The 26,862-nt window shown below is 41.4% G+C and overlaps 1 protein-coding gene across 2 annotated transcripts in view; it reads right to left on the bottom strand.

The window, feature by feature from the left end:
* Positions 1 to 109: 109 nt before the first annotated feature.
* Positions 110 to 26,862, bottom strand: part of jub (LIM domain-containing protein jub) — a 90,539-nt gene continuing 63,786 nt past the window's right edge. The window contains exons 2-10 of one of the 2 annotated variants that reach the window (XM_084590608.1): positions 25,493 to 25,594; positions 24,540 to 24,607; positions 21,094 to 21,156; positions 19,011 to 19,141; positions 17,866 to 17,917; positions 17,701 to 17,769; positions 15,070 to 15,204; positions 9,961 to 10,028; positions 110 to 1,705 (exon numbers count right to left, since the gene is read on the bottom strand). In XM_084590608.1, coding sequence (XP_084446734.1) covers positions 9,984 to 10,028; positions 15,070 to 15,204; positions 17,701 to 17,769; positions 17,866 to 17,917; positions 19,011 to 19,141; positions 21,094 to 21,156; positions 24,540 to 24,607; positions 25,493 to 25,594 — 665 coding nt within the window. In that variant the 3' untranslated portion in view covers positions 110 to 1,705; positions 9,961 to 9,983. Of the gene's footprint in view, positions 1,706 to 7,511; positions 8,329 to 9,960; positions 10,029 to 15,069; positions 15,205 to 17,700; positions 17,770 to 17,865; positions 17,918 to 19,010; positions 19,142 to 21,093; positions 21,157 to 24,539; positions 24,608 to 25,492; positions 25,595 to 26,862 lie in introns of those variants that run through there. The other variant, XM_084590609.1, reaches the window with a different exon arrangement.

Here is a 26,862-nt window from a genome sequence, read left to right on the forward strand (position 1 = left end):
AAAGCTGCTTTAACCTCTTAGCAGTACTGAACTTAAAGGGCCCCTGAAATGCTGCTTGCGGTAAAATTTGAATGCACGGAATCCATAGTATTTGGGTCAAATCTGAGGGGTTTGTGTGGAGCTGATAATCAACAAATAATTTTTAAAAGATCCCCAGGTGGCCAAAATTACTTCGTAGCCCTCCACTATGGTTCCTTTTTCTCTCTATCCACTTTCACTCCCACCTTCCCTTGCGGCACGGTTCAGGTGTCCACAGAAACAAGTGTGACATATACTGCGCCTTTTCCTTCCTGTGAACTAATTATTATTATTATTATTAAGTGCTCCTGGCAACCGCTCGCAACCAATTTGGGCGACACATCACTGCGTGCGTCAATGGGGCTGCTGGGCATGCCTGCTCATTGGATGCGCCCAATTTAAACGGGTGGAAAAGGGTGCCGTCGCGACTTGTTTTCTGCTTTTTTTCTTGTGCGCCAGCATGGGCCAAGTTGAGGGAACATCCTTTTCTATTGCCCTTATGTTCGGTGCTAATGAAGGTAGCTTAAAATTTTTTCCGTTGCAGGGAGGGTTGATGGGATACTGATTGCTCGTGTGCGTTTTATAATTTCAATAAATGGCTTTTCATGGGCCCTTTAATCTAAGGATAGAATAAACACTGCAGAGCACCTACAGCTGCTAAAGCAGCCATAAGCAGCCTGTGCATGCTAACCTTGATCAAGAAGGTAGAAAAAGAGAAAACAGCGGCATATTCTATCCATTCCTTACTATTCAACACCAGCTTCCACTTTCCAGAGCCAGTGACAAACACCGTGAGGAGCACAGGTCTCTTGAAACAAGGGTACATTTCAATTACATCACACCAGTTTGAACAATGAAATGCAATGAAGCAGAGTAGTCGCCTCTACAGCTTTTAGTGGTGGACAAAAATTTGAAATGCTTAGTGAATGCATAAAGTCTAGGGTAATCTGAAAATCACCACATGAGCCCCGTACAAATAAGACATTAGAGTCACTTGGCTCCTGCCTGGAATGCTCAGGGAGCTAAGTGAAGCTAGCATCATTTCTAGCTGCCTTGAAAATACTATGTGTACTGTTGCATTTCATTTGCTTTCCACTCACGACGATCAGCTTAAATTGCTCCTCCAGACTCCTCAATTCAATTCGCACTGGTCTGGACATTTGGCTTTACTCTTCAATCCACCTAGTTCAGGTTGCATTGAGCTTGCAGTAAAACCACCTTCGGTACAATGCCCGTGCTTGAAAGCGCTTCATTTGGGCAGGATGAATGAAGAGGGAAATGGGAAAAACATGGGCCGCTAACAGGATAGTGGTTGCTACCACATTGGACCCCCAGCGTTTTACAGTATACCACCATTTTATGCACCATGCCCACTATTCTTTCATGCTCAAGTGCTATGTACACGCTCCAGCCATACCGCCCGGTACACGTACACATTCTTCATACACTTCAGGTGACCAGCACGTTGGCTGTTTAAACAGGACGTCCTTGCATGTCTCCTCACCCAATCTTTCATTCACTCAAAAGAGAAAAAGTGCTATGCATATACACATATATATCTATATATAAAAATGTCTTGCAAAGTGGTGAATGTTGTATTGGCACTGCTTGCTGCAAAAAAAAAAAAAAAAGGGGTGCCCTTCAACTGCAGGCGACTCTTGCTTTTTGTTCCTCTTAAGGACCAGCCCTGCAGTAAAGAGCAGAAAGTCCTTCAATGACAACTTCTCAGCATACACCAGTAAAAGAAAAGATATATAAAACCGTGTCCTAAATAATGGACATTAAAGAAGCCAACAGTTTGGGATTGACTGTTCTAGACAATGGGAATCAAATGCCATTCCGTATTCCAAACCAAACATCCGTTCGCAACTGTTGCGAATTGTAATTGTGGAATCCACTGAGCACTATAAAATGTCTGTTAATACATAATGACTGATTACAGTAACTACAGCGTCTACAGTAAATAATTACAAAGCCAGAATTCACAAGCTAGAAACACGCAGGAAAATGATAAACTTATATGTAATCAAATCATGGAAGGTTAGTAATATATGCATAATTACAACCTATACGTATATAATGGTGAAAACGAAAACCTGCACTGAACACAAATTGTCACCTTCAGCTCAAACCTAATATGTTTCATTGAAACTGTGAAACCTGAATGCTTGTAAATATCTGCCTGTGTGTTGGCACATATTTACAAGCATTCAGGATTCAGGTCAGTCTAGTTTAATCAGCATTTCAGGTCAGCAGCTGTACTGAAATGGGACCATAGAAGTCATTTCAATACAGCTGCTGACGATGCTTTCATGGATGGCACATATTACCCTCTCCTGGTGGCATAAGATACCGCCAGAAATGACATTCATTTAATAGAATTGCAATTTTTTTGCCAACAAAGAATATTTTTTGTACAATTTGAGTACAAGTTTGAGTGAGTTGATAGTTTGCGCTCGTCCTGTGCTCGTCCTTCTTTTGTGTCTTGTTTTTTAGCGCAATTTTGCCATGGCTTCTGCAATTTGAGTCAAGGTTCGTAAAACTGCAAAATGGGCTGCAATTCATACGCTTTACGGAAAATTAGGAAGAGTTGGTAAGTCTGTCTTAAGTAACAATATAGTCATTTGAGAATGGTTTGCATGGACTACACTTGCAGCATGATCACTTTTTAAGCAATGCAGCCACATAAAATGATGCAAACCAGAAGTTTGTCAGTGCTTGAGGCTAAATGCACATTTTCAAGGAAAAGCTGGGTGTATTGATGATGCTTGTTAGAGTCTAGCCTCATAATGAAACAAACACAGATATAGCTAATTATCGAATAAAACAAAGTACTAAAACCAAAGTTTGGTTGATCCATGCTTTATTCCTGTGGGATTCCTATATGTAAACTGAAATCAAAAATTCAAACTTTGACGCTCGAGTGGCTATAAAGAAGCAGTTTATTGCATTCATATTGCTAAAATGTGTAAAGGGCCTGAAAAAAACTGCAAAACACACATTATTTTGATCGCTTGAATTTTCCACAGCAGAAGAGTGTTTAAATCATTTGCAGACTGTTACATCTAGGGGCAGCAACAGAAACTAGTATCAACGGCCTGTAACCAGCACGTGATCGAACGATCGCCTCGTTATTTCACATGCCCCTGTCACCGCTTCCGCCGAATAGCACATACACACTTTACTCCATAATTTGCTGACTCCAGGTACAATCCAATTACGACGGAAGAAAGAGAGGTGCTCTTTACTCGCTGACTCCAGGTACAATCCAATTACGACGAAAGAAAGAGAGGTGCTCTGATGGGTGACAAGAGAGCTGCTGCTTAGTGTGTGTGGAATACCCTGCCGACACTAGGGGCGGCACATGTTCCTATGGAGAAAAGGCGCGCTTGCTGAAATTTTGTTAAGTCAGCATTCAAACACCCCAACCTTGATAAAGGCCCATTTTTGTTATTTAAACACCCAGTTCTGAGCTAGTGGAAGCTTTCATACTGCTTTCTGTGCAAGTAACTTTATTTCTGGCTGCAGAGAAACGCACCGTCTAGTGCGTGGTGACCAATTAGGCTTTCCGTGATTTCGTCCCTGACAGGGTGTCGAACCGGAACCGAACCGAACCCGAATTTTTTCCACCACCAACTGGACCCGAACCGGAAGAAGCCGAAGGAACCATTCCAAACCGGTTCGCGGTACTGTTCCAACCCATTTTTGCTGGCAATATACCTTCATTATTTTTTCTTTCATCACTGCTTGTAAAGCGCTCTCCTCGCTTATTTCCAAAGCACCACTGCACACCGAAACACCACAACCATATTGAAAAATCGTCCCTTGCTGAAAGATGACAAGAACAAAGGAGAATATATTGCCACATGCATAACACCTATCTCTGGTGTCAGGCTATCGTTTCATCCCAAACACTGGTGGCTGCTGCACTGCGCAATGGTGCAATGGCTCGGAGAATGTTGCCCCATTCGAGAGCCTTCCTAGGCATTGAAATAACTGCAGATAATTTGTAAGTTGAGTAACATATTTAGATAAATAAATATATAACCATGTACAACTCAAAACGAAATGACAAATCTGTTAAAAAAATATCACGCAAATCATTTTATTTTCCTATCATTCGACGACGTCGCAATGTGTCACATGGCACGTGAATAGCAGCTGTAAGCGATGCGACAACCAGCAGATGCAATTTGGTTGACCGAGACTTCAGAATGATAAGCCGACGCTGACAGTGTGAGACTTGTGCAGCAATTTAGTGGTCTGTTCTTGACTTGTATCTGAACTTAGCGCAAAGATGAATCCATAAGTCAATTTCCCATTTTGTCTTATCTTCCTTTTGTCCCTAGCGATGACTGCTAGTTTTATTTCTCTCGACAAGCTAAACTATGCCAGGAATGAAGCTACGATGTTCAAATGTGAAATGTGAAGACTGGGTGAAGCAAGGAAAATTACCGGTAGGAGTATTAATTCACAAGCTCTATTTGGAGTGCTATCGCTTCAGCCTATAGAACTGTGGTGTCAAAAAAGAAGCATGAGTTTCATTGCATTACCCACCATCACTGATGCAAATACCTATGACGGTCTAGAAAGTGGTACTAAAAGCTGGAAGTGCACTATTGAGAGAAAACATAACTAATAAGTAAACTGGTCTACGGATTGCGCGGTGATGAGGGAGGTCGGGACAAAAACTTTGAAAATCAGGTAGAGGGACGAGGTCAAGTGGACCGAAGGAGCCTTCAACTAGGCCCTAAGGAAAAATACAGAAGAGGGAATGGCAGTAATTGTGCAACCAGCGAAGAGTAGCATGAGGCCCTCGATACCACATTACATTGACCAATAAGGAAAGGTGCTGTGCAAAACGGCATTTGGTCACCACATGGAAGCGCCTTTGTAGGATCACTGGCGGCGATTAAGTACCACTACAGACGATAGAAGAATCTATATTTAAGAGCTTACAAGCTCAGCTTCAAGCATTTCTTATGGAAAGAGAAGAAGACCGCCTGCGAGGAATCGAAGACAGCTGCAGTTCTGTCAAAACTGAAGAAATACAGGGCCTGCTCTATGCATTTGAAACGGTGCCCAGAATAAGCAAAGACTTAATTTTTGAAATTTTGGGAGGAGGAGAAGTTGCGGCGCCAGAGCTGTATTCACTAGCTACAGTAGCGCTTGCTGTGCCATCTACACAAGCCAGAGTTGAGAGGACATTTTTCCTCTCTTGTCATCGAACCCGGAAAACTTCAACAATCCTCAACAATGAGCTCTTCCTTCTGTCTTTTATGCTGGCAAATAAAAAAGTTGGCAGCATTTACTGAGCACATAATATAACATTTGCCTGCAGCCATAATGTCATATCATGCTTGTAAATTATGCGACTAAACATACCAGTCCAAGAGCCTGAAAGTGGTTTTAGAAGAAGGTATATAGCCTACCTATGCACGCAACCATGACGTGCAATAAGACTGTGGTCACATTGCGTCGTGGCCACAGGAGTGAGTGATTTAATTAATCCAGTTCTCGAGCAAATATGATAATGACTGCAACCCCAATACGTGGCAGAAAGGACTTTTGTCAGTGCCTTTTGGGTCACAATACACGGGTGCCTTTGTGTTTCACCTCTAAAACGTGAAATGCAAAGCTGCCCGTGTGCTGGGCAATATATATGTAGTCATACATTGTGCTGGGCGATATATATATATATATATATAGCCATAGATATGGTATGTACATCGTTAGTCCTGGGGTGTGTGCTTGATTCGACCTTGATCTGATTTCTAAGTCCTTTAGTGGCAGCCGAATGAAACATTGTTGTACATGTAGTAGTAGAGGTTTATTTAAACTAAAATTCATGTGAAATTTTGTATACCTGAAAAGAGCGGCAGGAAACAATTTTCTTTCTAACTTTCTTTTGGTGTTGGCAGCTTTAATTGGTTATGTGCCAGTGAAAATAATCATTATTTTTCCTCCATCCTGCTCTAATCGCCGGTCACTGATTATAGACATTCTGCTGAGGTCTCTGCAACCAAGTAGGTCCAGTCACATCTGACGATAAAAAACTAAGATGGACTACTATATGAATTTGCAGCTTTTATTATATACTGGAACAGGAAAAACAATCCAGTATTAAAAAAGTGGAGTAAAAAATACAACTAAAGTGGATTTTTTTCTTTTTCTTTTTTTTTTCCTTCTGTACCTGCTTGAACCCGTTCGAACCAAAACGGAATGTGTCTCTGGAGCCTAACCCGAACCCAAGAAAATTCCGGTTTGACACCCTGGTCCCTGATTGTGTGGTCGATAGTGCGCATGACAGGTATAGCGATATGCAGGACCGTCTCGCACGTTCCCTCCGAATGCTGGAGATACACGCTTGGATCCACTGTCTGAAATAGTTTGTGCATTTTGCTACTGCAAGAAATGCATAACTATGCATTAACTGGGAAAGAGGCATTTTGTACAAGGGTGTAATCACAGCTATACATCCTGCAAGGAGGGCATATCGTCCTTCAGCCCTCCTGAAGATAAAACATGGCAGGAATTTCTGGCAAGCGTAGCGAAAGGTCGTTACTCTTAGTGGCCGTGTTCTCTAGTTCATTCATTAAGGGTGTTAAATACATTTTGACAGTGGTTGCAGCAGCGGAAGCAGTTGCACGAAAATATGCTGCAGTCTGATGCGTACAACCTCACCACTGACGAAGTGGTTGTAAGCATCACATTGCAATTCGATGTACTGGACACAAAGGAAATATAACTCTGCCTCTTCTAGATTATTATGCTGTAAAGCTTTGCCACTCAGTGCATCAGGCAGCGTGATCTGACTAGTATTTGCCGCTGAAAGAACTGGATCATTAAAAGGCTGGCCGCGGCCGCCCCATGGCTGCCCACATCTAGGCAGAGAACAAACACGGCTGCTTTACAGTCTCAGTCCCGCTCTTTCCTACAGCAACGGTGCAGCACCCACAGCAAAGCCCACAGCTGCGGCATGACCGCTCAAGCGGCTCAGGATGGGCTTGGCCAACGGATTCAAAGCCGCTGGTGTGTTCAGACTGCCATAGAATCGCTAGCAGCACGAGTGACAAGAAAGGCCCACAGTACCAGTGCCCCTGACAGCTGTACTGTGCACATAAAAGTCACACGAACAAGCCACACCTCGCAGCACCATCAAATCACCATTATTTCTTTTGCAGTGGTTCTAGTATTTCTGGGTAGACACCTACTTAGAAGTCTAGGACAGCTGTCATATTGCGACATATTACATTTCCCACGAAGCCATCAAAGAAAGCTGCTTTGCCAAAGTCAGCATCGACGCAAGCTAACTCAACATGGTGGACCAGTACACACTCCGACGGCCTCTGGTGCAGCATGGTTATACACAAACAATACACACACAATACACACACAAGAGAATTAAACCAAGACGTTAACACAGATGAGAGCATCATCTGTGTTAATGTCTTGGTTTAATTCTCTTGTGTGTGTATTGTGTTTGTGTATAACCATGCAGCACCAGAGGTCGTCGGAGCCGTATAGCCAACTAGCCTGCTCGCAAGTACTACTGACCAGTACGCAGATTTGCTGAGCAGCTGAGTGAGTTGTGTGCTTCGAAAGTGCCAGAGTATTGGAGCCACCATCCTTCAAATGCAAACTGTTCTTTTAATGGATATGCAAACTAGCAGGTAATTGCACAGTCCTCGTGGACGTGAGATTCCTAGCACTGCATATTCTGGAAGCGTGCAGGCAAGGGCTTTGATAGAGAGTAGACACTGTTGGTCTGTTATCGTGATCAGTTTATAATCTGGTGATGACAGTTGCTCGAGCCTAGAGTTTACAGACTGAAATTTGTCGCTCTTTGGGTTCCTCGCACAGTGTCAGGACAGCTGGTGTTTTCTCTCTTGCTGTAGTAGCTGCATCAAACTCTTCCGAGCATATTCAGTTCATCTTTAGTCTCAGAAGAACAAACACACTTGACAATGCTGGCTTGTTGCGCACTGAGTTTAGTCTGTACTTTATTAAAACTTGTTGCAGTCTTTGGTTTCCTCGCCGAGTGACAGCAGACTATGGGTGTAACGGCACGCATCTATGTTTTTCTTTTGCTGTAGTAGCTGTGCTGTCTTTTGTCCATATTCTTTATGTTTAGTCTTTTGTATTTTTTTCACGTTTATAGAACTATCTGGACAAGTGCATCCAGCAGCATGTACATCTCAGCATCAGTAGTAAAGTAATAGCTTCAGCAGTGTCGTCGTCCGTGAGTGGGCCCACAACGTCAGCAGTATGGTCTGCTACACGTAAACTGACTGACAGATGACTTACACGCTGCGACAATGAAAAATGGAATATATTGCAGTAAGAACTGTGCAAACTGGAACATGAGCTTTGTCAACTCTGTCATATGACAAGCAGAAATACAAAACGTTTCACATGAGATGAAAATCATGATCTTTAGGGTAGTCGCAGCGAATGCAAAGAAAGAATACGCAGACTTTGGTGTTACAGCTAGCACTCCGTCGATAATCTTGAATGCACGGCAGAAGATTGAAGGCACTCCAAACATGTCGTGAATGACTGAAAGCATGTAAGCCCTTGTTGCTATGTCAACTGGCACTTCCAAATGTTAGGTTTGAGGATATGAATGTAAATTCACAGTAAACGAACATTCCACCTTACGTACATTGTTGAAAAAAATTGTGAAAATGTGCAGAAATTGGCGGGTAGAATGCAGCAGAAGCAGCCGACGTACGCTTCGCAGGTTTTCTGACAGATGGCACAGCCACCGCATTTGCACGGTGTAGTGTACCGATTGGAAAATGCACTACACCAATGCTGTACTGGTTTGTATTGTAATATAATCGATGTAATAACAACATGAATATTTCCGTAATGGTACAACATTCCAGAGCACAATCTGCAAAATTTTTGAACAGACTGTGTTTTGCTGCACTTTGTGCTGATGCATTTTGGCTCTGTAGCTTTGGTTGCATAGCCACAAAAAGTTGTCAGGGAGTACAAAGAAGGTAGCTGTGGCCTGATGTTGAAAAAGTGCTGCATTTCATTGATTTTATCAATATTTTTGTCCTCTGAAATGCTGTCGCATGCCAGCAAACAAAGATTGTCTTCCTTTTTTTTTTATTTTTAAATGAATGTTTGTGCGCAGGACCAGTATCCCTATTCATATGTTCATGTGCACTCTCTAATATGGAACAAAAGGCAAGATCTCACATGATTATATGAAGCTTCGAATTCAAAAATTGCACATTTTCACATGTGCTGCTCATATAAGAATGCCCTTTATTATTAGCAGGCTTGCTAGCAGTAATTTGTGCGCATACTTTTAAGACTAGCATCAAAGATAAAGAATGAATTTTTCCTGAAAATCTGACTTCGTTATAACGAGATTTGTCTTACGGACAGTAAGGACGATGCTCATTTCCAAAATATTGGCTATCCCAAGTGCCAAGCTGCGACAAGAAACACTGCATCACTAGGCAACTGTTGCGGTCATATATAAAGCAAGTGGTAATTGTGAAATCCACTGAGCACTATAAACACTATGCCTGTTAGGTACAAATAGCAATAATTAAAGGCACAATAAAAATTAGAAATGAGAGGGGCAGGGAGTAACCTCTTTTGTTCTAGGTTCCAGAGTTCACAAAAATTCTTTGCAACTGCAGATTAAGTTCAATACCCACTAATTATGCTCAGATGCAGTCTCAGGCTACTGAGCCTTTACATTCATTTTTGAGAACAAAATATTTTACAGCCGATCTTATAACCACATGATAAAAAAACTTCAGGAGTAACGTGCATGGAACATGAGAATGAAATACACAACAGAAGAAAAAAGGTACTCGTAATTCTGCACAAAAGGAATAGACTTAAAGAGAAAGAAATATTATTGGCTGCTAACTGTATAAACATGCTAATTACCAAGCTGCTGTAAACCCTTACCTGAGAGAAAAATGTGCCATGGTCTAGTGTAACTGTGCTCCGTTCCATACAATCTGTGCCTGTGCGCCCTGCAAACATAAAACAAAAAAGAAATAAACAAGGCAGCCTCATCGATGGCACTCAAGAACTACAATATGACGAATAGAAGCTTTTAAACAGTTTTAGTCTTATAATACTAGGAGGGAATAGTCAGGTTATACAGAGTAGCCAAGGCAGGAGACAAAACACAAATGCTGCTACAGAGCGACTGCTGATCTCCCGGATCAATATGATGCTGCTGTCACATAGGGACCAAAATCATTAAGATATGAAACAGCAGCTGCCTCTAGGTCAAAGCCAAGAGCAGACATGCAGATATCCAAGGTGCACAAAATCAAGCTCCTCTAGAAGAAAAAGACAACACAGCCAAAATTAAATTTGCAAAGGTTAAACCTTCTGGCACCTCAAGCCTAAAACTAAAACTGCCAAGTCTGAACTATATGTCAATCAATCCCATTAATAAAATATAAATAAATCACCTCAGAGTAGGCAAGAAGGATCAAGGTAAAGGACATTATGAATTTGTGTGATGTTAGTAATGATCACAGATTTGTACATTCTTTACAGTGTTAATTGGTGAAATGAGGTAGGGAATTGCATTTAGAACAAGTATTAATCAAGACTCTGTCAGACACAGGTAGTGTATAATTGTTATTTCAGCAATGATGGTGTGAGAGAAAAGTTACATGCAATTACCTCTAGATGACACACAGCATATTCTGTATTTATCAGTCTGGACTGTAAAAAATACTTCTGTGCAAACGCTGGACTATTTGGGCTCGAAACACCGTTCACAAGGTAGATTCGATGGACCATGTTTTTTTTTTTTTTTTCTCTAATTTAACATTGGAATTTGCCTGTATTTCTCAGAATTGGCGAAAAACTGCACTTGGCTGTGGCAGAACTCTTCGTCAAGGTGAGTGAAGCAGTCAATTTGACAGCCTGCGCCATCTGGCATATTATGAGGCAACCAATGTAACAGTCAGGGCGGGGATAGGCCTCACATTTCACCAAAAAGCACAGCCTGTCAAACTGGCTCTTTCACTTTTCTTGATGAAAACTTTTATGGCAGTCAACTTCAATTCTTTGCTGATTCCAAGTTTAAAAATTGAAATGCTTATCAAGAAACATGGAGCATCAATGGCCAGTGTTTGAGCCCAATGGTTTACGGGGTTTAACGTCCCAAAGGGACTCGGGCTACGAGAAACACCATAGTGGAGGGCTCCGGAAATTTTGGCCATCTGAGGTTGTTTAACATGCACTGCCATCGCACAGCCCACAGGCGTTAAGCTTTTCGCCTCCATTTAAAAGCGGCCACCGTGGCCGGGATTCAGTCCTGCATCCTTGGGTACAGCATTCGAGAGCCCTAACCATGCGCCACCGCGGCACGCCATTAGAGCCCAAATAGTCCAGTAGCTTGAGCAGAATTTTTTACAAACCCGAAAGATAAATGTTGAAACAGGCTGTATGAGGTGTGACATAAAAGAAACGAGACTAAGTGTGTAGCTTCAAAAAAAAGAGTGGAATTGTAATGATTGAGTGGGTTCCCAGTGGACAGACTGTTAATAAACACTACCACATTGAAGTACTAAAAAGACTTCGTAACAAAATTAGAAAAGAAAAGGTCACAGTTGTGGAGTGATGGATGGCTGTTGCACCAGGTCAATGCACCTGCTTACACGGCCCTATCTGTCAAGCAGTTTCTGACCAGCAAAAACATTACTGACATGGAGCATCCTCCATATTCACCTGATTTGGCTCCATGCGACTTTTTTTTTTTTTTCCTAAAGTTAAATCTTGCTTAAAAGGAACCCATTTTACCTCAGTTGAAGAGGTTCAGGCAAATACGGAGAATCTCCTGAAGGGCCTTCCAAAACCCTTGTTCCAGAACTGTTACCAGCAGTGGCAGCACCGAATGCAGAAGTGTGTGAATACTGAAGGCAACTACCTTGAAGGTGATAACGTCACAAAGAACTGATTCTGTAAGTGCAATTATTTATTGAACCAGTCTCGTTCTTTTTTTGTGTCACACCTCGTATGTGTTACTGTTCAAAGGATAAATGCGAAAGAGTGACAGCCTTTGTGAAATTGTCATTGTTTTGTATTTAGAAACATTTATTTCCATGACCGAGACAGGGCTCCAAGTGGCAATATTATTTTTCAGTCTGAAGTGATGCGACATCACATGCACTAATTATTTTCACACTCAGTAACATAGCAATCAGTGAAAACGTAGTGACACTAGAAATATGAGTTGGTAATCTTCAATGTAGGTCAGAATGAAAAATTGTGCCAAAATAGATATTTGAGCAACACTTCATTCGATGTGAACATCAAGGCAGCCAGTTTTGTTAATGGTCACACAATAAGTGCACTTAGCAAGAAAGATCGAAATAAACTCTAAGATGTTAACTGTTGAGGCAGCCAAGCTTTAATATAAGGAGCCTGATAATTAACAATAATAAAAAAATTACGGCTGATTTGCATAGTTAGTCAAATGCGAAGTATGTGCATAGCACTGCTTAGGCGCGGAGGTAAGCAGAAGCTGTTTCACGGCACGGCGAGCGGCTCGGAGCCGAGGTCCAGGAAGCACCGCGCGTGCACGTCTGCTGTCCGTGAAGGCTGAGGAGTGACTGATGCGAGGGGAGAAATGCCGAAGCTGAGGACGCGTGAGCGACACACGACTGCTCACTCCGGAGTAACACACGCTTGTGCAACGCTGCCCAGTGTTAAGTCGCGTGATGCGGGCGTCACCACTTTCCCTTCCTCCTCTTCAAGTTCAAGGAGATGGATAGACAGAGAGAGTGAGAGCGGCTTGTGCTAGAGTTGTGTGGCTGCTCTGCCTCCTCAATGCTAAGCCGCGCGACGCACGTCACCACCTTCTCTTTCTCCACTTGAAGTTCATGAAGAGAGAGAGTGAGCGGCTTTGGACAGATATTGGCAAAATTTGTGATTGCGGCTAGTAGTGCTACGCACTAATATTTGCAACAATATAGAAATGCATAGTCTGCAACAATTCTGGAATGTAGAAACCTATGTAAAAATCATTGGCAGTGACTATGTTTTGCATGAATAGAATTTGTAAATCCAATTTTATTTAAGCCAGTTGGCTAAGTTGGTGAAGACCACATAATTTAAAGATACATGCTGAAATATTTTATGGAGTAAGGATGTGAGGGTAGAGCAGGTGATGTATTCCAGATCAGTAAACAGGAACCACTTTGCCGGTTTTCCACTGGTCACTGGGTATGTACTAGCTGTCATTTAGCGATTTTATAGAAAATTAAGCATAACAAAACTGACCCGTATTCAATAGTACTCTGTAGGAATGATGATTCCTACAGAGATGATTCTGATGATTCTGTTAACACCACAAGAAGATAATTTAAATGATTAATAATGGCTATCATACTGAATGAATCAAGAGTGATGGTGTTCTATGGAAGGAAGTTTAAACTGTGAAGTTACAATTACTTAATGCTTGCAATGCTGGGAAATGAGAATGCAAGGGTGTCACTCAAAAACGTCATGAGTAGTGCTTAGATATGTGGCTGTACAGGTTCATTAACTGAGCAACAGTACAGCAACTGCTTCTGTGCACAATATTCCAAAACTGCCTAGGACGAGCATTTATCATGGAAGGATATGTACACTGCTAAAGAAGGTGAATTTTGCTGTTTGTAAAGCTTTCGTGCAGTTTATTTGCTGCATCAGCATACACTCGATATCATTCAATAGTAGGGCAAGTTTTTGAAAGAGCTTGAAGAAACGGCCATTTTTCTTTCTTCATTAGACAAGCACTTCAGCTATGTGTTGTACCAGGGAGTGTCAGAATAGCGATGGATCACTCTTGGTGGAATTCAGCAAACATTTTCTAAAATTTCCAAAAGTGGAAGGGAAGTTTGAAACATAACGAAAATCTTTTCAAAAACAACGTGTCAGCCACAGTGGACATACGTTGCTATACAAATCACCATAATCATGGCAGCTTATTAACTATACTCTGCTAACTGAATTCTTATATCCCAGTACCAGTCAGTGCCAACAATGAGTTTCAAACCATGGACACAACAATTCCACACCAGTTGGGAAGCAGTTAAAGAGCCATTTTCTAAACGTATACACAGTGATGAAATCTGTCGCCATATCCAGCACAAAAACAGAACTAAAAGCATAAGGCACGCAAAAAGTTCAGTGCAAATGCAATGTATGCTGATGACATGTTGCAGTTAATACAGTGCCAAATTTTAGCTGCCTGCTCCATTTTACCAAGGCATGTACTTTCTATTGCTCTGGCACTTTCAAAACAATGGCCATGCAGTTAGTAACAACTATCCTTTTCCCTTCACCCAGTGCTGAAGCAAAAGAATCTCCATGATGTGGTGCAACATGCAGAAAAAAAAAATTTGGATTTCCTCACACTTCAGATTTTTAGAGAATGAATTTTGTCTTAGTCTCAAAAACTGATATGCACTGTCGAGTCCATGGCACTTTTGTGGGATGTAGTGCTGTAGTGCACTTGCAAGATCTACACAGACCACTCAACAGCAGCCATAGGCGCTACCCATCAAGCTCACCAAGACATCTCTGAGCATTAAATGTTTTTCACCATTCATTGGACTTCTCACCGCCATTGTGCTAATTAAAATGAAAAACACTGCTGTAGATGCGTGGGTCATAAGCTCAGATAATCTGCTGGGACAGGGTTGGGATAAGTTACAGCAGACCTTTGAAAGGGATAGATGGACATTAACAAGAGGGGCCTTTGCCCTGCATTGTATTCAACCTAACTTGCAATGCTGGTGATACCTGGCCCATGAAATTTCATTACACTATTACATTACAGAACAACTGCACGCTTTTGTTCAGAATGTGGATGAAAAAGGCTGTTTTGATGTGATAACAGAGGAGTAGTAATTTGAGCTTGGTGGTAAGATATGACGACGATGAAAATACTGCAAAGGCATATATGCAAGAGCAAAGTACATGTCCTTGCTCTCTAGTCCTTGTGTTGTGCTATTCTGCATCTTAATCTCTTGTCATAAGATTGTATACAGTGAGCCTTCTCACCTGAGGTGGCGGTTCCCCTCGGGCCACAGACCCCTGTGCCTGCAGCCTCCGCACATGGCAGCCTTGGCACAGCAGGTGGCCATCCAGTGGGTAACACCGCTTGTCCCGCTCATCCGTCAGCTGTAGGCTACACTCCTGAAACAGTAATTGGCCATGAAAGCCACCCCTCAACATGTCCACATCACCTTAAAAGCTTGGCACTCGCTTATGCACAAATCGTGCCACATAGCAGCCTCACTTAAATGCGGCAAGCAAGCTGTCTCACGACACTGATGTCCTCATACAGCATCACACTGTAGTGTTAATGTTTAGGGCTGCTAAGGCATAATGTAAGCTTTAATCCGGTCTACCACCAAGTACCGCACCAGGCTGCCTGCTATTTATTCATCATGCATAACCCTTCTATTAGTTAGTTTCCTGACAACTGTACAGTTTTTATAACGACAATTTCTCTGGCAATAGTTTGCGCTGTTGATACAGCCAGTCTCTGTACTTGCCTAGCACTCTATTTCTGCAGTATGAAAAAGCTGGTGGATTAATAGGTACATACTTACAATTAAACACTAACATATATAAATTTATGCACATGGCAAGAATAGCTTTTAACCTTACTTTTACTATTTCAGCTGTCACCGCCTTCAAATATATGAACTGTTATCGGCTTTTGTACACTTATGTTACAGTACCTCACAAACAACTTATCACGGTGGCACAACAGTTAAGGCACTCAGCTGCTGAATGTGAGGATAAGGGTTCAACAGAGTGGCCACAGTGGCTGTGTTCTGATGGAGGCAAAACACAAAAGATGCCTGTGTGCTCTGTGATGCCTGTGCACATTAAAGAATGTCAGAAATTAATTCAGAGCCCTCCATTATGGTTCCCACTTTTGTGTTCATTTTTTTTTTCATTCCCCCTTCATTCCTTCACCCATGGTGTAGTTCAGGCATTCGCAAGAAGTGAGAGAGTTACTATGCATTTCTCTCATCAGAGCCAATTTTGATCTTTCTTCTTTTATAACTCCCACACCAAGCATATAAAACTTGGTCCTTGATTTCCCCACACTGCATTTTGCCTGATTATTGGCAGTATTAGGCATCAGCCACACAAAGAAAACATGCCGAATGCACTTTCTAGCACTCAAAAGGCACGTGCAGAACCATCATGGAAACTATGTTGACGTCCCCCATCTTAAAAAGGACATTAACTGTATGCGTTTCCAGCTTCAAAAGTTGGCTAACCTTTCCTAATGGCCACACAGTGTTATGTCTTTATGGAAAGATTTTAAAACATTTTCGTTCCTGAAACTATGGCATTCTTCCCCTCAAACTGTGTAAGCGCTAGTTTCGGTGCAGCGCCTGCATTCAGCTGTTTGCAATGAAAGAACAAGTCACTGAAATGCAGTTTTTGGGTACAAATCACGTTTAACCCAGTTTTTCTGAATTTCACTTGGGATGCATAAATAAGGTATTGCATCAAACGAAAGCATCTTGCAAATAAATAAATCCCTAAAACAAGTAAACAATTGATGGGACATGTGGTTGGGAACATGGATGGGAACATGTGGTTGCTATGTTGTTACTATTTTCTATTTCCCCATCTGAATGATATGCATGTGTTCTTCTGCCAGGCTACTTTTTATATATGTTTTCTTGTTTAATTATTTTGTTCTTGTTGGGTTTTTCTTTTGTGTGATTGTAATATTTGCAATGATTGCTTAATATATTTTTGTATTTACACTGTTCATTGCTGCGGATTTTTCTGCCTTTTTAGGCACTATTATATGTATGTATATTGCTTCTGTACCCTACTTTCACAATGCCTCCCTGGAGGTCTGTAAGGTATTGTAAATAAATAAATAAATAAATAGATAACTTCAGGCAGTAATGCTATTATGTTCAATTATGGATCTTAGATGTGTAGCAAATATGCACTACCTATACTTACAAAAAATCTGAACACTTTATCTCTGCCCATCACCTCACCTCGGTCATTTGTAGCTTATAGGACTGAATCGTGCCCTGGAACTTGACTTACATCGAGGACACTCTTTTGTCCTTGTGGGCTTTTGAGTGTGCCACTGGCATTGACTGTCACATGTAAATTATCCTGTGCAACTCCCCCTCTGCAAGCTTAAGCCACAGAGCCATCCGTGAGACACCTTGGCTGATATTTTATTTTATTGTACATATTGTTCCCACTGTTGTTTATATTCATTATTTTTCTATATTTATTTTTGATATTTTCCTGTTCCTGATCCACTACAGATGAATGTTTCTCAATGTGGCCCCCATAGAAATACAAGTTTGAGACCACTGGTTCATAGGGTTCAACCTCCAAAAGAGACTCAGGCTATCAGGGATGCCGCAGTGGAGAGCTCCAAAAACTACCTAGGGTCCTTTGACGTGCACTGACATTGCATAACACATGGTATTTTCACCTCTATTGAAAAGCACCTGGGATCAAACCCACGTCCTTGAGATCAGCAGTCGAGCAAGCCACCACAGTAGAGAAACTTAAGTAAAATTCCTTGCTGGTCAAGAGCTAAGCACAGCATTGAACAGTTTCTCTTCACTAGTATCAGTACTGACACATATCAACATATATATACACCAAGATATAGAGTCACATTACCTCACAGACATAGCAGTCCACATGGAAGTCTTTGTCCATTGAAACAACCCGAACAGTTTCATCAGTTCCCTGTTTAAATAAATATGCATAATAAATAAATGCATAATAATAAATAAATAAATGAGCACAAATGATGCTGCAAGACAAAAATATATTAGACTTTACCTCCACGGGTGTGATTGCCTTTCCACAGGCTGCACACTTCGGAGCAAACATTCTGAAAAAAGAAATACATATGTAGTTTTTCCAGCAAGAGATGTAGATCCTCCAAAAACCTCCTTTGTGACACAGCATTGAAGATTTCACATGAGTTCACAATCTTTTTTTTTTTTTTTCGAAACAAGTTAGCCCACCAAGCTAACCCACGCCACCTGTATTTGAAATACCATCTGGATAAAACAATAGATTTTTGTGGATATTCATAATAGAGGGATGAATTTTGACATCGCACTGCAAATGGACATCTTTTGCGTTTTGTCGCCACTGTGGGTGACATTGAACCTATGCCCTCCGGCTCTTTCCAGCTCAGTAGCCTAGCATTCTAGCCACTTAGTAACCACTACATCGCCAAAAGAGCCCTTAGCTGCAGCCTGTCTTTTTTTTTTTTTTTTTTTTTTTTTTTTTGTAGTCATTGTAGATTCCTGTTCATGGGCAATAGATGTATGCCTGTGTGTTCACTGGAAAATGTAAACAAGAGTGCCCCTATTAAATGTGTGTTTATTTCCATCTGGTGGTGGCCTGTCTAGTCCAAAGTTACACGATTCTGTGACGAGACCAACGGTGGATAGTCAAACCTAGCAAATTTTGTTCAGAAACTCAGGTGCAAACCTCAATCATTACTGTTTCTATACAGAGATTACTGGTGTTCAGTAAGTCACGCAAGAGCTAAATAAGAAGTAAAGCAAATAAAGCAGGCTTTCTAATCTTGGCAACACTTCATGGACAGTTGGTCACAAAAGTTTCTGGTACAGAGAAACCACAAAAAAGCTGAATGCCCATGCTGCCTGGAGGCGTGCCTTTGAATTGAGAAGGTGCACTTACATAATGTAAAGCAGGAAAAAGGAAAGCATACTCTTCAATTCATGGCTTGCATGCTCAGACTACCAAGCAACCTAGCTTTTCTTTTTTGTCATTTCTGCATTTTAAAACTTTTGTGGGCAGCTGCGCATTTAGTCTGCACGCTCCTTTGGTGAAACGTAACTATTAAAACTGACCCAGTCTCCCAAATGCAACTGCAAAAATTCACTCTGTCAGCACACTCGCAAAAGTACAAATTGGTCACCAATGAAACACTGCAAAAGAATACTGACTTGTGATAATCGTTGACGCAGTATATCTTGTTGTCCATGTCAATTGTGAATGGAACACCATCCAAGCATTCATTGCAAATGCAACAACGGAAACAGCCAGGGTGGTAAGACTTCCCCATTGCTTGCAAAATCTGCATCAGCAAATTGGGCAGTAAAGCACAGTGGCAAATAAATACATGTTGCCAATAAAGTCATTTTTCAAACATATATTTAAAAAAAATTTAATTTTTTTACACACTATAAGCAATTGTGGCTTCTCTAGCTATTTCTACACAAGATCAATCTGTTGGTACAGCTACTACACCTGTGTTTGCATGTAGTATACTATGCACTGAATAGAAACCTTAACAAAGAGTAACTCTCATCCCTTATGTGCTTTATTAATTGGTTGTTGCTCCTAAAATAGAACTGCCTTTCAAAGAACAGCTTCTAACAAAACAAAATACCACATTTACTTGCATAATGAACCTACTTCCGTAATGAATGCACCAATTCCTTGTGTCAGGATGTGCTACGAATTCAGTGCCATTCATGCAATTCCGCTGCTTCAACTCAGGAATTTTATTTTTTATTATTATTATTACAGCGGTAGCGAAGAGTCCAAAGACTTCACGAGCTTCGACTACAGCTCGGATGGTGAATCAGTCAAATATCAGCTTGGAACTTCAACTGGCTGACACTAATAAGCACAGCAAATTTTTTCTTGTGTCGTGGGTAAAGTTAAACAGAAAGCTTTGTATGTATTTGAAAGACTTATCTAAATACCTGAATTTTAGTACATATTATAGCAGAATTGCATGAATGTGTCATTTAATATTTTTTTTTTTCAAGAACCTTTGGAGTTGCCCCTTTTAGTTCTGGAAGAGTTCACACCAAAACAATAAACTTACACATATGCGAGCCATATTTTCAAAAAGTAAGAAAAGAGGCACTGTACCATCTTTTGTATATAAAAAATATTTCTATATTTTTGCTCTTTGAGAATTTCGTAAGTTGTTTTCCCCAAAAACTTTGCACTAAAAGATTTTTTTGTATCATGTACAGTGCTTAAGTAAATATTAAAGAGAGTAAAAGGGCATTTAAATAGATACATTTTGGTACATGTTACACCAAGCTTGTTCAAATACAGGATTCATAAGACCAGTTTTTCTTAGGCCCCTCAGAATTGCCTTTTTTTCCTGTGTTTTCACAGCCCCAAAGAAGTTAGGTTGCCCCCCCCCCCCCCCTTTTTTTTTCATTCTTTAATCTTTTTTAAATACATAAAGGTAAGCATAATTATTAGTGTAATCTCTAACCTCTGAAAAGTTCTTGTCACTCTGCATATTATCCGACAGACAACTTTGTCGACAATGCTGTTTACACTGGAATAGCTAGTGGCATGATGCAGACTACAAGGGCAATAATTATGTTCCTTTCTAAAGCTCAATTCAATCCTACATCAAGGTTATTGTCCAATGGAGCTCGTGTAATTCATGTGATTTTTCTCACCATTCAGAGATAAAAACACTTCTCATGTTGCCGAGAACCTTTGCCCAGTTTATCTAGATGTTCCTGCACCATGTTTAAATTCAGCACTGCCAAGTGCAACGGGCAATTGTAGTTCGACAACCACCAAGCATGCTTTGCTGCTGTCACCGCTGTCTACTTGCCTAGTTCTTTTGCGAGCATATGTCAGCCCAATAAAGAGTTCATTTAAGTGCAGTGTAAGACTCTTAGTTTGCTGCCTTCATCACTGTCCCCACATGTACCTTGTTTTCATGGTAGGGCCCCTTTCTGAGCAGATCTTTAAAAAACTGCAATGAGTTTTGGTCACCGGAGCGGTACTCCTCTTATCTCACAAATGCTGAATGTATGTTCAAACTCGCATTTGTAGGATGCATTATTTCGTGGAGGGGTCAGGTACAAATGGTTTACATCGTGTTAATCTCTAGTGCCAATATGTGATAAAAAAATTGGGTTTTAGAAAGGAGTGGCACTGAACATGCGGTGAGTGCACTTTGATCTCAGTCCGTACATGGTACGTAATTAACAGGTTTCAGAAACAGCACTGCATGGAGCTGACAGCTGCAGCTGATGCCCTTACCATTTCCATGATCAGGTGTCCACACACAGCACACTTCTCTGCGGTCTGCTGAAATCCAGAGTACTGCAAAGGATGCAGGAGAATGCAAAAGCTGTAGCTGTCCATGTGAATTACTTAACATCTGAGGATTGAATATTATCTTAAACTGAATTTCAAATATTCAAATTTTCACATTTTTTCCCCTTCAAGTGCGGAGTTTCTGAGAAGGCTTATTACAAATCTACTCCACCTTGGGAAATTCCTCCAAACGCTAGACTAATCATGTGGTTCTTTTCCAAGAATAGCCTTATTTAGCTGCAATCATCATCCAGAGCGAATTGTACTGGTATTGACATCGTTGGCAGTTACACTGAATACGATATTGTTAAAGGCCTCGTCCCCTGGATAATCTGGCGTCGGCGTTGTGAGCAAATAATCACAGGCATGATTCTGGCAGATGGCAGTCCGCTGATTGGTTGTCGGTTTGTGTGACCACGTCACATGGCCAAATTGGCACGCACTGCCAACTGGGGCTTTGCCCATTAAGATGGAAGGCGAGATCGAAATCTAGTCCTCCAGGACCCTCGGATCCCTCCCTGTTCCTAGGCCACGCAGGCATGTTAGTTATGATGTGATTAAAGTGTTGCGTTACACCTGTCTTGACCGGTCTTTCATATAATCTCGTTTCTTATGAATATGTGCTAATGAGTATGTGTGAGATGCTAGAAGCACAAATTAAAGGATTACTGTATAAGTGAGTAACAAAGTGTACGTACACAAACGAGGATCTACAGGGTTTTGAATATTTGGGGGCTGGGTTTTAAATAATTCCTATGCAAAATCTACTACCCCATTCGAGCTGAAATTACGTTCACAAAGTAGCAAAATATGGTCTATGTTATCTGATAAGTGATTCAACATCGGTACTTGCCTAGATTTTCCGGAATCGACGGAATATTGCTCTCGGCGGCGTGCACAAATTTCGCAGAAGCGAGTCGTGAAGCTGCGGTGACATGGTGCGCCATCTGTCGAGCGGCGAGGTAACCGCCATCTCCGGCAAGGACATTGGTGCCGTTGGCGCGCTTGCTTCGAAGGTGCAGATCGTCTGCTCGTTTAAAGTAATGCCACAAGGAAAAGTCACCACTTCTCTTACTAAAAACAGTAGTGGAAATGCTACATCAGCAGCATTAGAAACAAAAATAAATATTAACTCGTCGCTTGCTCTTCCGCTACGATTCCGGTGCCGTCAATATCTGGTTCAATCTGGTTGATCATTTTCTGTGGTTCAACGTCCGCAAGCTGCTCATGGGATATGAAAGAGATCGTAATGAAAACACCCGAGACTGTAACATGCACTTACATCGAACAGTACTCAGGCGTTCACGTCGAAGTGCTTGCTGTGATTTATACCTCAAAATGTCCTCCGGCGGCGTCAATACATCTTTGCAATCTTTCTTCATATTCTTTGAAGACAGATGCCCTCATGCGCTCCGTGATGTCTGCACAAGCAGCCTCAATTTGCTGCTTCAGCTCTGAACAACTGTGAAGTCGGCCTCGGCGGTACACGCGGCTTTTTAGATAGCCCCATAAAAAAAAAAATCGCATGGAGTTAGATCAGGTGAACGGGGCGGCCATGGCATGTTGGACGAGCCTCGACCCATCCACATGTTTGGAAATGTTGCATCCAGCCAGTTGCGGACACTTCTGGCGTAATGAGCAGGAGCTCCGTCCTGCTGAAATATGCAGATCTCCTTCTGCATATGTGTTGCTTCCAACTCTGGCAGAATCTTCTGCTGCAGCATTTCCAAATATGATTCGGCAGTCACGTTGTCCTCAAAATAAAAAGGCCCAACGAGCCCCTCGCGCCACAATCCACACCAAACCATGATATGTGGGGTCTTGTCGTTTGTGGAATAAAAACGAGGATTGTCTTTTGCCCAAAACCGAGTGTTCTGTTTGTTGATTTTTCCATCCAGGTGAAAAATGGATTCATCAGTGAATAATAAAAAGTTCAGATGTCCCCGGTCTTGAGTTATCCTTCGTTGTTCCGAGTGGCAGAATTGAAGCCGACGGTCTCTGTCGTCTTCTGAGAGCGCTTGTAGAGTTTGCATCTTGTACGGATAGAAGCCCTTGCGTTTCATCGCGCGACTTACCGTTGACGGGCTCACTCCGAACAACAGCGCAGCTCGCGTACAGGACATCTGAGGGTCCGACGAAAATGCACCCTCAAGGGCATCAGCAATACTGCGATGTGTTCCCCCTTTATCACTTCTTTCTTTCTTTTTAAGACAGCCTCTTTCTTCGAACATTTTCTTCCATCTTAGCAGTGACCTTTCACAAGGAGGACGACGGCGAAATTTTACCTTGAATTTCGTGCGCACGCAGTGAACTGACCCGGATTCAACAAGCCATGACACAACTGCCGCCTTTTCTATCGCTGAAAATGAACGCATATCACTGCAGCACACAATGCATTATAGGGCGAACACACAAAAAATTTCGATCTTTACTCGGGATCAGAACAGAGCAAGAGTCGTCAGAACAGACCAACAGTCAAAAGCAGACGGCACCGGAATCGTAGCGGAAGAGCAAGCGACGAGTTAATATTTATTTTTGTTTCTAATGCTGCTGATGTAGCATTTCCACTACTGTTTTTAGTAAGAGAAGCGGTGACTTTTCCTTGTGGCATTACTTTAAACGAGCAGACGATCTGCACCTTCGAAGCAAGCGCGCCAACGGCACCAATGGCCTTGCCGGAGATGGCGGTTACCTCGCCGCTCGACAGATGGCGCACCATGTCACCGCAGCTTCACGACTCGCTTCTGCGAAATTTGTGCACGCCGCCGAGAGCAATATTCCGTCGATTCCGGAAAATCTAGGCAAGTACCGATGTTGAATCACTTATCAGATAACATAGACCATATTTTGCTACTTTGTGAACGTAATTTCAGCTCGAATGGGGTAGTAGATTTTGCATAGGAATTTTTTAAAACCCCGCTCCCAAATATTCAAGACCCGATACAAGGGGAGCTGTCAAACGGAAACCTGTCCCGTCACACCCATAAATGTGGAGCTTAAGTGTCCTTCAAATTTTTTCATTCAATATTCCCTAATCAAATTCTTTATTTTTCTTTCATTAGTACAAAATATCTTCCGTACCTGTTGCAAATTACTCAGTGCTCTTGGCATGCAGTGTCATGCGACAGACAGCCACCATGAAAGTTTAGCTCAGCCATCCTTTATCAGCAAGATACTTTTGTGGGTTTTCCTTTAATTCATGCCCAGCAGAGGCTGATGAAGCATAATTGAGCCGGTTCAGTTAACTTATTTCTCTTTAAACCTATACTATTAATTTGATGAAATAGCTCAAGAACTCATTTTTAAAGCTCAGTCCTGACTACAACTTCTGCAGTGTCAAAGTGTTAAATGTACTACATACAGTGATATTGCATAAAAGCAGTACGCACCAGGTAGTCCTCTTCACAGTAAACCTTTCCATGTACATTGTAGAATGCCTTTCCCCTTAATGCTCGCCCTGTGACATGAATTGGAATCATATTTAGAAGAATCAGTGACAAGTAAAATCATGTTGATGCTCACTTTGTAGAGTTTATTTTGCATGCTAAATACTGAAGTGATTCTGTGAGACCACTTTTGCTTGTGGCCTCTGGCAAAGCTAAAATCATTTTCTTGCTCTTTGAACAACATTTTAGTACAGACAGCACACTACGTAATTCTGTAACAAGATTTAAGCTTACATTCTGTATCAACAGACTGATACAAATTCTAATCAGTGCTGCCAACCAAAGAAATTTCCCTCTGATGCACAAATCATGAACATGTTAAGTGCAAGGAGAAATGTATTAAAATTCAAAAAGTTACATCAAGGTTTTAGTAGAACAGTTTTTCAATGAAAGACACTTAACTGTAGTATTCTATAAAATAATGAAAAAAAAAAAAAAAAGAAACAATGAGAGAGATGAAAAAAAAGAAAGATGAAAAGGTAAAAGTGAACCTTTTCTTTCTTCTTTTTTTGGACCTATTTAAAAATTGCCCACTGCTTACATGCCATGCCCCTAATCACAGCGGTAATAATAATACGAACAGAGCAGCAACAAATAATGTTCACTGTTTACATTTTTACCTCTTTGTTGGCTGCTCTGATTAGTCCTTGCATACTGCGATTTCAGTACTTTCCCTACTGTGCATGTAACATTTTTACTACTTTTTTTTCCTACTAGCTATTCTAGCTTCTCATGTGAAAGTTCAAGACTGATTGGGATCATACAAATATACAATCAAAAAACAGTTTTTGAATACCGCCTAGTTCTGTGCAGAATTTCCTCTCCACTGAAATACTAGTGTTTAACAACTGCAGCACTACACTTTTCGTTCATAGGTACTTAGCAAAATTTCTTACCACATGAACAGCAAATGAAGCAGTTAGTGTGGTATAAATTTCCCATTGCTTGGCAGGCTTGGCCGGCACCTGTCACCTTCTCGCCACATGTATGACAGATTCCTGCAGAAGGGAAAAAATAAAACAGTATTAATTAAACAAAACCAGCAAATTACATAATGCCGCAAAACTAGGGCCAAATAAGTGATCCAGAATTTGCCTCACCACCAGCTGATTGCAATGCAGTCTGCAAATCAACTGAGCAGACAGGGCAGCAGCATATGAACCACAATCTCCACCTCATCAAGAGAATAGAAATTTACATAGGAAGGCCAGGCTGAATTGAAGCCTGTTTATTCTTTAAACAAAAAAGCCTAAGAAGTACATATTTAAAACAGGACCACCCATCCCTAACTGTCCCTCCAAGACTGACCAACAGATCCACCTCTGAACAAAGCTTGGCAACGAATGTGTGCTTCCCACCAATACATCCGATAGCAAACGTATGCATAGCTGCGGACACAATAATATGGAAGTAAATTCCACTAGTGCGCTTGCGTATGAATGCAACAAACATTTATGATTTTGTGTTTGTGAAAGACAGCTATCGAAGACCGAAAATGTTTTGCGACTCAACAGAAGAGTCTGCCTGCAGTGTATATACAGAACAAGTCTGGCACAATTAGGGGGCCCGTAGCTTTGGGAAAAAACCAGACGCTTTCGTCATGTCCGAGTATGATGATTATGATAATAATGCTAGGCAGTTTTGGGCCTGATTTCTGCGTCATAATGAAGTTGCACAGAAAATGATCATCGATTTTCTACAGCACAACAGCTTTTCAGAAACACATTTTGCCACTGCAAATAACCCGAATGTGGTACCGTACCTAATAGTACATTTACAAGCTTTTAGCTTTTTTTTGTGACAATATTTCATTTACAATATGCTTCCTTACTCAATGCAAGGTGCCACTTCTGAATCTGGACAAGAAGCGCAGATTAGAAGCCTAGCCTTAGAACACAGGCCAACCCTCCCATGTAGCCTTAGAGCTGCATTGAAAACTCAAATACAAAAGGTTTACCCCCTCATGTAGCTAGTGCTAGGAAGCTATCAAAACTCACCAAGGCAATGTTCAGCAATGTATGCCAAGATATATGTAATGTTGGCAAGCTGTCATAACTGACATAGCATCAGTCACCAGTGTACGCATAAGATATCTAAATGAAACAAGCTACTGTAACTGACGGGACAATGCTAGCCAGTATGTGCTAATATACATTGAACATACCGTGAAGTGACTCTAAAAGAAAGCTTTCCCGGTAAAACTAAATGCAGAGCTTCAGTAGGACTAAAATGGCCATAGCAATGCAATACATGAAATTGACGATGA

This window comes from Amblyomma maculatum, chromosome 1 (genome assembly GCF_055883805.1).
Source record: "Amblyomma maculatum isolate TAMU_Amacu chromosome 1, ASM5588380v1, whole genome shotgun sequence".
Classification (NCBI taxonomy): domain Eukaryota; kingdom Metazoa; phylum Arthropoda; class Arachnida; order Ixodida; family Ixodidae; genus Amblyomma; species Amblyomma maculatum.